Consider the following 16,771-nt stretch of genomic DNA (forward strand, 5'->3'; position numbering starts at 1 on the left):
ATTAATAACCCATAAACATCCTACAAATCATTTATAATATATTTCTGATTTTAATTTCAATTAAAAATGTGTTAAATCAAATACTAAAATCAAAATCTTACAAAATATGAAGAACAAATAACTCATATTTGCTAAAGAACTACTCAAATTTGTTGAAGAAAATACCCAAATTTGATACCTAAATCATATTACCCATTATGCAAAAGAAGAATTTTGGTAAGAAGAAAGAGATGCATTTAGAGAAGAAGAAGTAAAAAGAGATTTTTGAGAATACTTAAGTTGCATATCAAGAGGAAGAAGATGGAAGACAATGATGAATAATATGCTATAAAAAACTGGAAGAGAATGATACAAAACATGAATTGGAAGATGAATGTATTTGCAATTGTTAAAAGTTATGTGGTAACAATTGAAAGTTAATTATATTTTAATAATATTTTAAATCACATTTTAGTAGACCAATATACTTAAGACACTTAGGATGGGCTACCTGACCCAATCTTATAGAATGGGTAGTTAAGAATTTGCCTCAAATTAATATCAAATTAAATACCAAAAGTATAATGAGGTTGCAGCTTGTAAAATAATTTGTGTCCGCCTAAATTCAAAAGTTCAAGACATAAAATAAAATGACTATTTTGCATATCAAGACATAAAAATTCAGGAATTATTCTTTCAACAATATTATTGTGTTACAAAATGGAATGGGGGAATCATATAGTATTTTCCATTTGAAACGAAATTAAAACACTCAAAAACTCAACAAAAACAAGTACTTAAACAAATTTCATTACAAGTTCAAACAAAGTCTCACTCTATTTTGATGGAGCAGCAAGGCTTGCAGCGCGAGCTTTAAAATACGCAAATTGTTGTTCTTTTGAAGGCATAGTTTCTTTGACGACTGGATGGTTGTAAAAATCTTGACTCCATTTGTGTAGCTTGGGAAATTTATCACTTGTAAATAACTGCTTCTCTGCCACTTCTTGAAATAAAGGGATGAAAAGAGCAGCAATATCCACAAAGCCAATCTTGTCTCCTCCAAAAAACTTATCCTTCAACTCATTCTCAAGAAACTGTAAAGCCTCATATAATTCTTCAATAGCCTTCTCGCGTTCTTTCTCATCAGGAATAAAAATAGTTTTCGCCGCAGGAACCACACACTGATTTCACAGGTTAAAATATATGTATTAGAAAATAAATTAGGACTGACAAATTTTACAACTATCACATAAGTGCCAAACAAAAACTCAGTACTAATCAACAATGAATTTAACTATTGATTACTACAGAATGTTTAGCTAATTTTTTTACTAAACCATACCCAATTATGGTACATTTTCTATATTTTTATTTACCCTTGGAACCTCATAGCATAAACAAAATGAAATCCACTCGTGCCAACGATCTTGTCTTGTTTTATGAAGATTTGTGTTCTGAGTTTCAGGATTGGGAAAAATATTAAATCGAATTATTCTTTTGAAAACCATGATGCCAAAATGAAATACATACAGGATCAATTCAACAGAACCTTACAAGCTTCCACGCAACATGCCAACATATACATGATAACAATAACAGTATAGTTTAAACTTTAAAGTAGTTCATAACTGACTCTGATCATTCACTAATAATATGTTTCTAAATAAGGCTCATAACCAATATAATTAATGAATCAAATTTCACCAAAAGTTTTAATGGTTGACAATTTATGAAGTCTATATGTTAAGTTGGTTTCTCAAACTCATAGTTCTAAATTGTGGTACTCAACTACAAGGCCAAGAAGGGGAACTACCTATCGCAAGATAACTCAAGTGAGGGGTAGGTGGTAGCTTGGCTTAGCTTTACCCCAAGCGAAAGTTGCCATTTCGGCCGACCACCATACAGTAATGGTGAATAGTACAACATGAGGGTTCTATCTCACGTCTGTTAATGGTGGTGATTGCAATTCAGGTCAGAATTGCATAGGTAAGATTCTGATGATTATAAATCCAAGGTGATTGCAAAGACCACGCGGTGCTATTTTGCTCTTTCTATTAACTGCTTCCCACAATCCAGATTTATCAAGACATGTTTCGGCCTGTTATTGCTCGAAAGAGCTTAGTGCGTCGATACTTCGTGTTGACGGTAGAAGTCGTTATCGTGCTAATGGCTCTTAGTCTTGGACATCTTTGTGCTTGTGGGCCCAGCTCCGTTGATTGACCATCCCTCGATCTGGCTTTCAATTTGTTCTGTGTTGCTTTGGATTTGTCAGAGGTTGATTGACAGGTCACATATTGTCTCTACTTGTATCCTCGTCACTCTATCGTGTGACACGGGACTGTATGGCTCGAAAGATCCTGAGATGCTTGTTGTGATTTATCGCAAGGGGCTGTCGGACGTGAACTGGTCCGTGTTGACGGTCGGTTCATTCACCACTTTTCATACCTTGGTTGGTTCTTGCAGACATTCTCGATGCTTGCGCTTTAGGATCATCTGTTAGGCTCGATTAGGTTGACTCAATTTGTGCTGATTCTATATTCGTATCATCCATTTGGGTTGAACTGCACTGTACTTGGCCAGGTTTTATGTCCCCAATTCTTATTTCTCTTGTACTTTTTGTTGTATATGCCTTGAAATCTCAGTTACAAGAAGTCAGAAAAATCTTTGTTGAATCTTTTTGCATCTTTGATGTTTTGAAGATTTTTTGGGAAAAAAATATATTTTCTTGGAAGATACTTTGACTTGGATTTGTTTTATTTTAAAACAGATTTGTTACTAATTTTTTGGCATATTATTTTTCTATAAATAGGGAGTGCTTTATTCATAGAAAAATTGAGAGAGAGAGAAAGAGAACAACTCAAGAGAGTAGAGATGTAGAGACAAGGATTAGGGTTTGCCACCACACAAGGGCTAGGGTTTTAGAGAGGAAAAAGAGTTTTCTCTTGGTACAACTCTAGGGTGGGCAAACTATCTTTGTGGTACACCTTGGGAATCACTTATCAAATTGAGTCTCTTGGCCACGGGAAGAGATTCGGGTTTTTGGGTAGAATTAGGATTAATTCTTGTAACTCAATTGGAACTCTTTGTAAAGTTACTTGTTTGATATAGTGGAACGGAGGGGCTGCTCTCTCCCCTAGACTAGGTCATTATTGGACCGAACTGGGTAAACAAATTATCGTGTTCTTTCTTCTCCTTTATCTCGTTTACCGGTTATTATTATTATTATTGCTTATTCCACTTAATTATTGGTTGTCGTTCTATTGCTCCACACATCAAGTTCTTTTATTGGTGTGATTTTAAGACGAATTCACAACAATTGGCGCCCACCGTGGGGCAATCGGAACAATTTGAAGTGAGCACCATGGGTTCTAAGTAGGATATCGAGGGACTTTCCAAAAGCAATTTGGAATTGTGGAAAGTGAAGATGGAAGCAATTTTAATGTTCGGGATGATGGGTAAAACATGGAGTGTTGTTACCTGGTGCCTCGAAGATAACGAGTTAATGGAGATGGCGAAGAATGTCGACCTGGAGAGGCGGTGGTAATAATACTCAACATCGGCCTGGAGAGGCGGTGGAAATAATACTCGGGTTACTTCTGAAACAACAACTTTATTATGAGGATGTGGAGGTGCTAGTGGAAGTTGGGAATCAGTGGAGTATTGAGTCATGGACTTTGGATGCTCCTATCACATGTGGTCAAAGAATGAATACTTTGAGACTTAGAGCTAGTTGAAGGTGGAGTTGTTCATCTTGAAAACGAAAAGCTTGAAGGTTCAAGGTATGGGTTCATTTTGTCTTACGAAGTTTGACAATCGTGAGTTTCTTTACACGATGTGAGGTATGTTTCTGAACTTAGATGCAAAGACAGTTGGTCATGCATCTATAACTAGTGGTAATTCTCGTAATGTGGTTGAGTTGTGGGACTTCGGGTGGACCTGTTAGTGACATAAGTTTAGTTGGACTAGTGAACAAGGTTTACTAGGTGTTGAACTGAACTGGAATTGTTGGAGACTAACAATAACTTGAAGTATGTTTCAGAGGAGTTGAAGAGGTCTTGCGTGTTACAAGGTGGAGAGCATGGTGGGTATACTTTGGTGGAAACTCGGTTTGAGGTGGAGTCTTCCAATAGTGGTAGACAGTCAACATTAGCTCTTGGCTATCTAATCGGAGATAGGGAGAAGAGTGGTATTGTTGAACCAAAGAGGATGACCATGGAGACCTTGTGGATTATGTTTCAATTGTGGCTGAAGAAGTGCAAGACCTTGAGAGGGTCTTCAGGGAGGCAATTGAAAGCAATAGGTGATCAGACTTGGTAACTTGTGAGATTGTTGGAGGTAGTTGGATACAAGGAGAGTTTGATGTTGCAGCTTGTGGAACCGCCTAAAATTCCAAGGTTGGTTTGGAGCCAAGCAAAACTTCGAGAGTACGGAAGGCATTCCGGGGTCGAAGAGTGGTGAAGGCTTGTAGGGCTATCGCAAAATCCCATGGATAGTCGGAGGCAAGCGATTCTTCAGGAGGACGGAAAAGGCACAATCCGGGGGCTGAAGAGGGATGGTGGAGCTTGTTGAGCTATCTAAAATTCCGATGATAGTTGGGAGCAAGCGTTTCTTCAGGGAGGTACGGAGTTGACCACTTCGGAGTCTGAAGAGGGTGCGGTGAATCTTGTGGGGCTACCTAAAATCCTATGGTAGTGGGATGCAAGATCTTCATGAGAGCGGAAGGCATTCTGAGGATGAAGAGGGAGGTACAATCCGGTGATCTTGAATAGAAGATTCAAGATGGAGAGAGCAGCACGGTGGTTGATATGGGATCACCATCGATTTAAAGGCAAGGTGGAGAATTGTTGTATATGCCTTGAAATCTCAGTTACAAGAAGTCAGAAAAATCTTTGTTGAATCTTTTTGCATCTTTGATGTTTTGAAGATTTTTTGGGAAAAAAATATATTTTCTTGGAAGATACTTTGACTTGGATTTGTTTTATTTTAAAACAGATTTGTTACTAATTTTTTGGCATATTATTTTTCTATAAATAGGAAGTGCTTTATTCATAGAAAAATTGAGAGAGAGAGAAAGAGAACAACTCAAGAGAGTAGAGATGTAGAGACAAGGATTAGGGTTTGCCACCACACAAGGACTAGGGTTTTAGAGAGGAAAAAGAGTTTTCTCTTGGTACAACTCTACGGTGGGCAAACTATCTTTGTGGTACACCTTGGGAAACACTTATCAAATTGAGTCTCTTGGCCACGGGAAGAGATTCGGGTTTTTGGGTAGAATTAGGATTAATTCTTGTAACTCAATTGGAACTCTTTGTAAAGTTACTTGTTTGATATAGTGGAACGGAGGGGCTGCTCTCTCCCCCAGACTAGGTCATTATTGGACCGAACTGGGTAAACAAATTATCGTGTTCTTTCTTCTCCTTTATCTCGTTTACCGGTTATTATTATTATTATTGCTTATTCCACTTAATTATTGGTTGCCGTTCTATTGCTCCACACATCAAGTTCTTTTATTGGTGTGATTTTAAGACGAATTCACAACACTTTTTTTTTTCTTTTTTTATTATATATTTATGAGACTATGGTAGACGAAGAGGGTCTTTGGGTGTGCCTTAAGTGGTATTCTTAAAGTTCCTTTGATACCCGCTATTCTCTTAATTTATAAAAATTTCAACTTTTGTGTAGTCTTCCCCCTCCATTCCAAGAAAAATTTTAATTAAACATAGTACAACTCAAATCGTCCCGTCCACTTCCTGATTTTTAGAAGATCAAACATAGCCTAACCTAATCGTTTTAAAGATATCCACAAACAGTATCACAACAACAATATTGATTGTAACAGTCATATTAGAGCTGTAAAAAGGGCCTTAAGGGGCCGGCCCTTTAAGGGGCGGACCCACTTATTCCTGATTATTAATTTTATTTAAATTTTAAACAATTTTTCTAGTGTCGTGAACTTATTCTCTTTTTCTTCAATCAGCACTGTCCACGATCGGCACCCTAAAAAAACTGTGTTTAAAATTTAAATAAAATTAATAATCAGGAATAAGTGGGTCCGCCCCTTAAAGGGCCGGCCCCTTAAGGCCCTTTTTACAGCTCTAGTGATATATCATTCATTAAAACTAATCACAATTCAAAACTATGTTTCTAACTATTCAGATATATCTTAAAAAAATCGGTACTAATCTAAGAAATGGATTACCTTGTCATCAATGAACTTTGACCAAAAACGATCCAATGCTCTTTGATAAGGATCAGATGACAAGATTGGATTTTGATTCCAAGTCTCATCAATATACTCAAGAATCAGACGAGATTCTGAAATGGGTTTTCCTTTGTGAACTAATACAGGAACCATCCTGTAAATTGGGTTATAATTGAGAAGTGTTTCACTCAAATTACCCAGTTTTTCTTCCACATATTTGTATTCAATACCCTTCAATTTCAGAGCAATTTCAACCTTTATCACAAATGGACTTCCAACAGAACCCAAAAGAGTCAACTCTTCTTCAATAGCAGCCATTGTTGCAACACTTCAAATCTTAATTATGTTTTATCAAGCAACTTGTGTTTGTATGGTTTTTGTTTTTTATGAGGTTTTGTTGCTTTTATAAGAAGATATATATGATTTTAATAAGATTCTATGCGTTGTTGACACGATGCGAAACAGTGAAAGAATCAAAAAAAGAAGGAAAAAATTACGTGAAATAAAAATGGAAAATAATTGCAGCCATCGCTGTCGTGTTGTTGACCAATAAGTGATGTAAGAGATCACATCACATAATGTTATAACAATTATAGAATATACAGTACTATGTTAGTAGTTGTACTTGTATGGATTGAGTGCACTGTGCACTCATGGTGCAATATAGATCAAAATTAAATGATTCAGATTTTAATATAATTTTGATTTCTTTAAACATAAAAAATCTGAATTATTACGACACAAGTGATAGATACTTATCCCTTAATCGTTTGATTTAAGATGTACATAGGTTTCGATCCGACTAAACTCACTCAATCCAACCTAAAAAAGTGGGTTGGTTCGGATCATTTGGTGGCCATGATTTTCAAAATAAAAAATTCATAAACAAAATTGGGTTCCGGACAAAAACCAGATTTATACCCAAAGAACCCACTTATACAGTATTATTGCTATGGTTTTTTTTTTTTTTTATCAAAAAACTATTTTTCATATAAATACCTAACGATTTTTCTTTGCTGTAATTTTTAAAACAAGTTATATGTGTGTATTTCAAATGACAAACACATTATTCTTTTGTACTTCACAATCTCAACGCATTCTTTGTCCATCTTCTTCGAGTCTTCGCTATGTGACTTTCTTTCATCATTTAAAACTAGTGATGCTAAAAATAGTTTATTCCTATGACATGCCTATATATAAGGCATCATAAACATCAGGCAAAAAAATACATTTTATATTCATCAAATAAACATATTTCATAAAAGAACACAAACCATAAAAGAACAAAGACAAGAACATTTAGCGTCTACCGTGGGGCTCGAACCCAAGACCATAAGGTTAATAACATTTTGAAAATAGGCTATTTTTAAGAAAAGATGATGATATTATCATTTTATGATGCCAAAAAATAGTGAAAATAGGTTACACTATTTTTTAAGAAAATAAAAAGATTGAGTTATTTTTTTTGAAGAGAAAAAGATTGAGTTATTATTTTTATAAAAAAATATAATGATTCATCATTCATTCATTTAATATTAAAAAAATAAAAATTGGATAAACTCACTCCCACAGTCCCACTGCACATCCATATTTATGTTTGATACGCCTCAAATATTATTATTTTTAGTCGAGCTAACCTATTCAAAACAAAAACAAATAATATGGGAGGTAGGACTATAACTCAAACAATGATTTTTTTTTTATAAAGAAACTGGGATGGATATATATATATATATATATATATATATATATATATATATATATATATATATATATAAAATAACAAAAGTCGAGTCAGGTAATCTCCTCAGCATAAGGTGTACAAGTCAATGAGCTAAAAACCATAAAAGCGAATTATAATTGTACAAATGGATTTACAAAGAATGAAAACATCTGATGATCAAGGAAATGATCATACAGTAAAAAATGTTTTCCTTTAACGGTCTTATCACGAAAATCATGCATAGTAGAAGAGCGTGAGCCAATGACACATCCTTTCCAACTGCACCAAACGACAAATATAGTATGAGGCATTCAACCACTTCATAAAAAGTAATACTATCATAGTGGATACCTTGAGTCATATAATTCAGTTATATGATTATAGTTGGAAGTCTCTCATAGTGGACTGGACTAGCTAACTATTTGATAGTGAACCTGTATAAAAATTATTGTGTCTTGTCTCTTCCTTTGTACCTCTTCTATAGGGGTGGACAACAGGTCGAGTAGGGCGGGTTCAAGCTCAAAAACACCACAAAATGAAATATAAAGCAAAATGAAATAGTAACTACAAAGTTATGTTGGTACTAGTATTTGAGAGAGAGAAAGCTAGTGATTTTCAACTACTAATGATTTTCTGTTTCGATTTTCCAAGAAAATAAATTGTAACAAGTTTTGAGATATGCTGAGTCACTTCATCACGTATTATATATTGAATGAAACAAAAGCTTACAATTTATATAATTCAAGCGTGTTCAGGTACCGTAGGGTTAATTTTTGAAACCCGAACTCATACATTTCAAACTGTCTAAAATTAAAAATGTGTAACTAACGATCCAACGTCCACAACAATCCATCCACTTGTATAAAAAAAAAAAATCCATCCACTCAACCATTTTTCCGTTCAAATTGTTCAGTTTGATTCGATTTGCAACTTCTTATCCTCCAATAAAGAAAAACCTTCCAATAGTCTAAAGTGTTCCCACTTATACATGTGAATACAATTAATAATTTATCAATAATTGGTCACACACATTCAATTCTATTAGTTTTTTATAAATTGCTGGTGTAACCCATTACATCACTTTCTTGTATAGTACTGTCTTGATAGGGAAGGCACTAAATTTCTCTTATTTATCTGCAATATTAGTTCGGATCCGAATTTAACACATTTACTGCATGCACGTAGTAATTGTTTTTAGCCGAGATCAACTACTAGATGAAACTGTGAGAAGACACTACAACAGCCAATTCTGATATGGGGTTCTGAGAATGTTCGGAAGGAGCGGTGACACATGACACCAATTTTTTTTACTATATATATAAATTATATAATTAATATTGAGGTAATTTTTAACTTTTTTTTTACAATTATGTATTTATAATTACATTACTTATAAATCTGGAAAAAAAAATTATGACTAAAAGAAGACACCAAATTCATAATTTCGACAAGTCACTCAAAATTTCGGGGACGACCCTACCCGGTCCCATAAATATCCTCACCTCGTGGTGTGTATACAAAAATATCTCAATGCCTCTTTCTTCCTTACCTTTCATTTCATACAGTACGAGTCATTGGTCAACAATTAACAACGCGTATAGATTCAAAATTAATGCTAAAATAATATTCCAAACTCCAAACTCTATAAAAGCCCACAAGACCTTATGACATAACTCACCAAAACAAATTCCCTTAATACTAATTGTTTATTGTTAAACTCAGATATTTTTTGAAGTTTTGCAAACTTGCAATGGCTACAAATCAAGAAGATGTGAAACTTTTGGGAGCTACAGGAAGCCCATTTGTGTGCAGAGTAAGGATTGCTCTAAAATTGAAGGAAATTGAATACAAATATGTTGAAGAAAACTTAGGCAATAAAAGTGAAGAACTCATCAAGTATAATCCAGTTTATAAAAAGGTTCCAGTTTTTGTTCACAATGATAAGCCCATATCAGAGTCACTTGTGATTCTTGAGTACATTGATGAGATTTGGAAGCAAAATCCAATCTTGCCTAATGATCCTTATCAAAGATCTTTGGCTCGTTTCTGGTCTAAGTTCATAGATGATAAGGTAACTTCATTTTCAAATTTTAAGATTTTATTAGCTAGATTTTTTTGTTTTTTTTTGGCTTTTACTACCGGTTGAATCTGGTTCGGGGTCCGTTCTGGCATAAGTTGGTTCCAGCCCCCTCCCGATCGCAGTTGCGGGGATTGAACTGTGGTCTCCCTACCAAATTCAGCGCCAATCACCACTGAAACAACTAATGATTGGTTTATTAACTAGATTTTGTTGATATTTTTGATAGCTTATGAATTATTTTACATTTATCTTAGTTTAGACTAGAATGAGTATGTGGATGTAACATGTCTGTTTGGTTTTATGTAGAAAATATCTGAACCAATCGAAATTGATTGGTTCATCGTTCATGTTGGTTCAGATTTAATCAAACATTTTTTCAAAATCTGAATTAGGTTGGTTTGGATCTAGTACTCGGATTTGCTATGATAGGAATAACTTTAAAAGATATGTATATAGGAACATAGGACTAACATGTATGCGATGATACCAAAATAAATTCGTGCAAGTAGTAAGAATTTTGGGACCCTTAGCTATGTGGTTAGGGATTTGATTATTGGCTCTTAAGTATGGAAATAATTCGGTTGGAGGTGAGAACTAATCTTTGTGGCCCACAAATTATCCGACGGAGATTGATCATCGCTAACGGCGGTGGAAACTTCGTACCTATAATATGGTAAACACAAAAATAAAATAAAAGTATGTGATGATTATTATAATTATCCTCCCTCTTATGGTGGCCTCAACTGTATGGGGCTCATGGTTCACATCAGATTCATGAGCCTCAAATTCATCATGGTTAACATCAAAATTAATGGTCACGTCAGCGTTTTTGTAAGCGTAGGATAAATGGAAGGTAAGGGCGCAACAAGTTAGAAACTTAAAACCTATTTGTTACCTGAAAAACATAAAACTTAACTGTTACAACTGTAAAATTTAAAGACATCTGAATGCATTTGTTCTCTTTTTATCATACAAAAGTTTTATCATGTTATACCAATCATTATTTGGTTCAGTGGTGATTGGTGCTGAACTTGGTAGGGAGGACCGCGGTTCGATCCCCCCAACTACGATCGGGAGGGGGCTGGAACCACTTGATGCCAGAACTGACCCCCGAACCAGATTCAACTGGTGGTGAAAGAAAAAAAAAAAAGTTTTATCATGTTATGTTTGCTTTATAAATTGAACAAAAGTTTATTAGAATTGATTGATACCTATATATACACTTATAATACTTATAAGTACATTTCTATGAGTACTAATAAATTAAATGCTCCTATTTGTGAATTGATCAGATTGTAGGTGCTTCATTTAAATCCGTTTTTACAATTGATGAGAACGAGCGCGAGAAGCATATTGAAGAAGCAACCGAGGCTCTACACATTCTCGAGAATGAGCTGAAGGGAAAGTTCTTTGGAGGAGAAGAGATTAACTTTGTGGATATTGCTGCTGTCTTCATTGCTTTTTGGATCCCTTTGGTTCATGAAATTACAGACTTGAAATTGTTCACTGATGAAAAGTTTCCAAAGCTTTACAATTGGAGTCAAGAATTTCTCAACCATCCTGTTGTGAAGGAGAGTCTCCCTCCTAGAGACCCTCTTTTCGCCTTTTTCAAAGCTCGCTATGAGGGCCTTCTTGCTGCTTCAAAATAGATCCATGTACTGTTATAGAGTACTGAGACTCAAAATTTTAAGTTTATGAACTTTTATCTGTCATTGAGTTTTTGTTGTTAGGATTTCATTTCAAATTAATGTTTTTTAATCTGAGATTTCTGCATGTGAAATCTGAGGATGTTGTTGTATTTACTTTCGTATTTCAATTAATAAAGAAAAGGGTGTCTTTCTATCCAAACTTATGGTTTTAGAAACTTGAAGTAGTTGCAATTTGGTTTTTGATAATCATGTTATTGGTGTGAAGTATCCACCAGTTTTTTCGATGACCAATCTTTGCCGAAAAATCTGACTGGCCCCCTTCAGTGGGTATTTCCCTCCCAATTCAGTTCCATTCAGACCAAGTAATATCGGTAGAGTAGTTAACCTTACAATGAACATAAAAGAGTTATTGGAAACTCTCCTACTATGAGTGAATGCTACCATATAGAGTTAACCTTGTCCTATAGAAGATTTAAGAAGTCACAAGTTCATTATTTTGGAATCACCTTCTGTTTACTGGACAGTAAACTTGCAAAGATATGTAACTGTTTTTGCAATCTGATTTTTGATATGCAAAACTTGTCCTAAACCTTAATCCAAATTAACCAGTTCCCCAACATGAAATAAGGTTGCAAGATTTGCAAAGTAAAAAATGCTGAGACGACCCTAGGTTTTCATTAAAATGTTACGCAAGCAACTTTTAAGTAAAAAGTCAACGAGAACTAACAAATGCAAACAAAGAGTAAACTTGGAGGGCCAAAATTGAACATAAGATGCCAAGAATGATGACGATATTGCTTAATATGGTTAATTAGGGGAGCATGGGGATGATAAAGCTGGACCCCTTGAAGAATGACACCAATAGCTGAGGTAAAGTCAAATTCAATGATGACATTGTTGACACCTTCATGTTTGGCTAGCATCAAACCATTCAAGATGGCATGAATTTCAACTAATAAGCTTGAAGCAGTCCCAATGAAACCTGAAAATCTAAGTAGCCAATTACCGCGACTATTCCTTACAATGCCCCAAAAACCTGACTTGCCTGAATCACTGAAGCAGCTACTATCAACATTAATTTTAATAGAATCCTCAGCTCAAGGTGACCAAAGAAAATAATGAACTAGTTTAGATTGAGAAGAGGATCCTAAGTGATGCCTAATTTCAGAAACAGTGCTATGAATTTTGCTAAGACAAGACCAACTCAACCAGTAGTTAGCATAAAACATCGTCTCATTTCTAGATTTCCAATGAACCAGCTAGTGACAATGAACAAGATACCATATGTAGAATTGGCATGTTGGTAAAACCAGGCATACAATTGTTGCAAAGAATAATAGCTCACATGAGAGAAACGGAGTGCATCCCAAATTGAGACACAACTTTCTCTACCAATGCACAAAAAACAAAATGAGCTAGCTCCAACTCCAATAATGACTAGACTCGCACATTATAAGTGTGGAGAATCCGGGGTTCAAATCACAGTCTCTCCAATAATGTCCCTAGTAGCTAGCTACTAAATGAGTTACCCTTATGGGACAACATCATCCCCCCCTTTATACTACTTTAATTTTTAGATATTATATGATTAGATGATTGTGTCTTATGCTTCTAATTACTATTCGAATTTTCTTTTATAAATTGCTGATGTAGCCCATTACATCACTCTCATGTCTATTATCTTGATAGGGAAGGCATTGACTCTATTCCCATTTTTTAGCTTTCAGATTCAAAATGAATACTAAAATAATATTCCAAAGTTCAAACTCTATAAAAGGCCACATGACCTTATAGACTCACACACCAAAACAAATTCCCTTAATAATAATTATTAATTGTTAAACTCAGAAAATAGTTGAAGTATTGCAATGACTACAAATCAGGAAGAAGTGAAGCTTTTGGGAGCTACAGGAAGCCCATTTGTGTGCAGAGTACAAATTGCTCTTAAATTGAAGGAAATTCAATACAAATTTGTTGAAGAAAACTTGGTCAACAAAAGTGAACTTCTTCTCAAATATAATCCAATTTATAAAAAAGTTCCAGTTTTTGTTCACAATGATAAACCAATAATAGAGTCACTTGTGATTCTTGAGTACATTGATGAGATTTGGAAACAAAATCAAATCTTGCCTTCAGATCCTTACCAAAGATCATTAGCTCGTTTCTGGTCCAAGTTCATTGATGATAAGGTAACTTCATCCTTTTTTATCTATAATTTTCAAATTTTAAGATGTTATGTTTGTTTCAGAAATTAAATGGTTAAGAAGTCTCACATCTGTTGCGAGATGGCCTGATTACGTGTTTATAAAGTAGAGGCTATCCTAACCTTACAAGTCAGTTTTGTAAGGTTGAGTTAGGTCCAATACTCAATTATAAGATTAACGAATGTTTATAAGAATTGATTGATATTATTATATGTACTAAAGTGATGCATATGTATATATACTAATAAATTAAAATGCTCCTATTTGTGAATTGATCAGATTGTGGTGGCGTCATCCAAATCGGTTTTTACAATTGATGAGAACGAGCGCGAGAAGCATATTGAAGAAGCAACTGAGGCTCTACAGATTCTTGAAAATGAGCTGAAGGGAAAGTTCTTTGGAGGGGAAGAGATTAACTTTGTGGATATTGCTGCTGTCTTTATAGCTTTTTGGATCCCTTTGATTCAAGACATTACAGACTTGAAATTGTTCACTGATGAAAAGTTTCCAAAGCTTTATAATTGGAGTCAAGAACTTCTCAACCATCCTGTTGTGAAGGAAAATCTTCCTCCTAGAGACCCTCTTTTCGCATTTTTTAAAGCTCGCTACGATGGCCTTTTTGCTGCTTCAAAATAGATCCATGTACTGATGTAGAGTGCGGAAACTCAGAATTTTAAGTTTATGAACTGTTTATCTGTCATTTTGTTTTTGTTGTTAGGATTTCATTTCAAAATAATGTTTTGTAATATGAGATTTCTGCATGTGAAATCTACTTATGTTGTTGTACTTTTTCATATTTCAATTAATAAAGAAAAGAGTTTCTTCGATCCCTGACTTGGGCATGCAACAATGCAGCAGTGTTAAAACTCTTATGGAGAGTTTAACACTCATTTAAGTCTCACAAGACTCGAGTGATTAGTCTCTGCAGTTGCATGAAGATAATACCCGGTTTATGCCAAAAAAAAAAAAAAGAGAAAAGAAAATGGTGTCTTTCTATCCTAACATATGGTATTAGAAACTTGAAGTAGCTGCAATCTGTGTTTTGTTAATCATGCACCAATTTTTTCGATGACCAATCTTTGTCGAAGAATCTGACTGAATACCTTCAGTGGGGTTTCCTCTGCCGATCACATTGTTTTCCCATCCACAACGGTTAAACTCGAAAATCTCTATTAAGAGATGTCAATCCAGTTCCATTCGGACGGATGTAATATAATATTACATGATCTTTCATTAACTGAATGGCGAAACCGAATACAATATTACATGATCTTTCATTAACTGAATGGCGAAACCGAATACAATATTACATGATCTTTATTTCACATGAGAAACTATACATTGTAAATACTTTATATTACATTTGAAATGAACTTAGAAGTTCACAAACTCACACACTATTAATCTATTTTGATGGAGCCGCAAGGCTCTCGGCACGAGCTTTGAAATAAGCAAATTGTTGATCTTTTGAAGGCATAATTTCCTTGACTATTGGATTGTTGTAAAATTCTTGACTCCATTTGTATAGCTTAGGAAATTTTTCACTGGTGAATAACTGAAACTCTGCAACTTCTTGGAATAAAGGGATAAAGAGAGCAGCAATATCCACAAAACCAATCTCTTTCCCTCCAAAGAACTTGTCTTTCAACTCCTTCTCAAGAAATTGCAAAGCCTCCAATAATTCTTTACTAGCCTGAGAACGTTCTTTCTCATTAGGCATAAAAACAGATTTCCATGCAGCAGCCACACACTGATTCACAAATTAGAGTAATATATATTAGAAAATGGGTAATGAATGAATAAACTTGTTCAAGTAAACACCGTCAACCAAACACACTCCAACATAAACTATATAGTATTAACACAGACACACAATCAGTCGTGATACTGACTCAGACACGTCAACATCAGTAATAAATTGAAAAGTTGAACGTAACCGCATGTGTCAGTGTTGTACAAGTGACAAACACTGACATGTATCACACACTAGACACGTCTTCAATCTGAAATTTCTCAGAACACATAAACAACATAATACAATTTCTGAATAAAATTTCAATTTTTTTTTCTAACTCATTAAGATATTAATTTCATGAACACTATTGATAATATGAATTATAGTTACTTAATTACCTTATCATCAATGAACTTGGACCAAAAACGAGCCAATGCTCTTTGATAAGGATCATTAGGCAAGATAGGATTTTGTTTCCAAGTTTCATCAATATACTCAAGAATCACACGAGATTCTGAGATAGGCTTCCCATTATGAACAAAAACAGGAACCATCCTATAAACTGGATTGTAATTGAGAAGTGTTTCACTTAAATAACCCAATTTTTCTTCCACATATTTGTACTCAATACCCTTCAATTTCAGGGCAATTTGAACTCTTATCACAAATGGGCTTCCCACAGACCCCAAAAGCTTCACCTCTTCCTTAGATGCAGAAATAACACCCCAGCGTTGTAACACTCTCTTAACTTTGGCTACTAATTCTACTAATTTATGAATCATAATTCTAAACTACGTTGAGATTACATAAATCATGTTTGTCTGTATTTTGTCATAATATAACAGTTTGATTTGCAACCGCAATTTAAAATCATTATGGAATGTCTTTGTTTTATAGGTCCAAGATAAGTAATTTAACTGAAAAGTTTATATTTGAAGAATAATTTAACTGACAAGTATTCTAGTCTTTCCAAAAGAAACAAAATAAAGTATAACGTGAAATAAGAGCCCAAGGAAGGATATAATAACAATATAGTAAAATTACAGTAATGAGATATGAGTGGTACTTTGGTACAAGAAAAGTATAAGATTCATAAAATAAGAGACAAAAAAGAACAATTTTTTGACAATAAAAAGTAGAGAAACTTTTTGTTCTGTCAATTACTTGAATTGTACAAAAGTTGGTACAAAAGTTGACAC

General features: G+C 34.4%; 4 protein-coding genes across 5 annotated transcripts; 2 read left to right on the forward strand and 2 right to left on the reverse strand.

Annotated features, from left to right (window-relative positions):
- Nucleotides 1-659: 659 nt before the first annotated feature.
- Nucleotides 660-6,588, reverse strand: LOC123888462 (probable glutathione S-transferase). The gene is made up of 2 exons (XM_045937528.1): nucleotides 6,179-6,588; nucleotides 660-1,160 (listed from the first exon to the last, which is right to left on the reverse strand). The coding sequence occupies exons 1-2, from the start codon at nucleotides 6,497-6,499 to the stop codon at nucleotides 816-818; spliced, it is 666 nt and encodes a 221-aa protein (XP_045793484.1). The 5' UTR covers nucleotides 6,500-6,588; the 3' UTR covers nucleotides 660-815.
- A 2,932-nt stretch (nucleotides 6,589-9,520) lies between these two features.
- On the forward strand, nucleotides 9,521-11,832 carry LOC123888459 (probable glutathione S-transferase). The gene is made up of 2 exons (XM_045937524.1): nucleotides 9,521-9,975; nucleotides 11,277-11,832. Exons 1-2 carry the CDS (start codon nucleotides 9,655-9,657, stop codon nucleotides 11,631-11,633), a joined length of 678 nt encoding a protein of 225 aa, XP_045793480.1. The 5' UTR covers nucleotides 9,521-9,654; the 3' UTR covers nucleotides 11,634-11,832.
- A 1,614-nt stretch (nucleotides 11,833-13,446) lies between these two features.
- Nucleotides 13,447-14,704, forward strand: LOC123888460 (probable glutathione S-transferase). 2 transcript variants are annotated; one of them, XR_006802075.1, is made up of 3 exons: nucleotides 13,447-13,822; nucleotides 14,117-14,589; nucleotides 14,649-14,704. XR_006802075.1 is itself a non-coding variant. In XM_045937526.1 (2 exons), the coding sequence occupies exons 1-2, from the start codon at nucleotides 13,502-13,504 to the stop codon at nucleotides 14,471-14,473; spliced, it is 678 nt and encodes a 225-aa protein (XP_045793482.1). In that variant the 5' UTR covers nucleotides 13,447-13,501; the 3' UTR covers nucleotides 14,474-14,672. The 2 variants fall into 2 exon arrangements, 1 of the variants encoding a protein (XP_045793482.1); XM_045937526.1 differs by having other exon boundaries at nucleotides 14,117-14,672.
- A 386-nt stretch (nucleotides 14,705-15,090) lies between these two features.
- Nucleotides 15,091-16,435, reverse strand: LOC123888458 (probable glutathione S-transferase). Its single transcript, XM_045937523.1, has 2 exons — nucleotides 15,971-16,435; nucleotides 15,091-15,587 (listed from the first exon to the last, which is right to left on the reverse strand). The coding sequence occupies exons 1-2, from the start codon at nucleotides 16,352-16,354 to the stop codon at nucleotides 15,243-15,245; spliced, it is 729 nt and encodes a 242-aa protein (XP_045793479.1). The 5' UTR covers nucleotides 16,355-16,435; the 3' UTR covers nucleotides 15,091-15,242.
- Nucleotides 16,436-16,771: the final 336 nt, after the last annotated feature.

Source organism: Trifolium pratense, linkage group LG6 (assembly GCF_020283565.1).
Source record: "Trifolium pratense cultivar HEN17-A07 linkage group LG6, ARS_RC_1.1, whole genome shotgun sequence".
Classification (NCBI taxonomy): domain Eukaryota; kingdom Viridiplantae; phylum Streptophyta; class Magnoliopsida; order Fabales; family Fabaceae; genus Trifolium; species Trifolium pratense.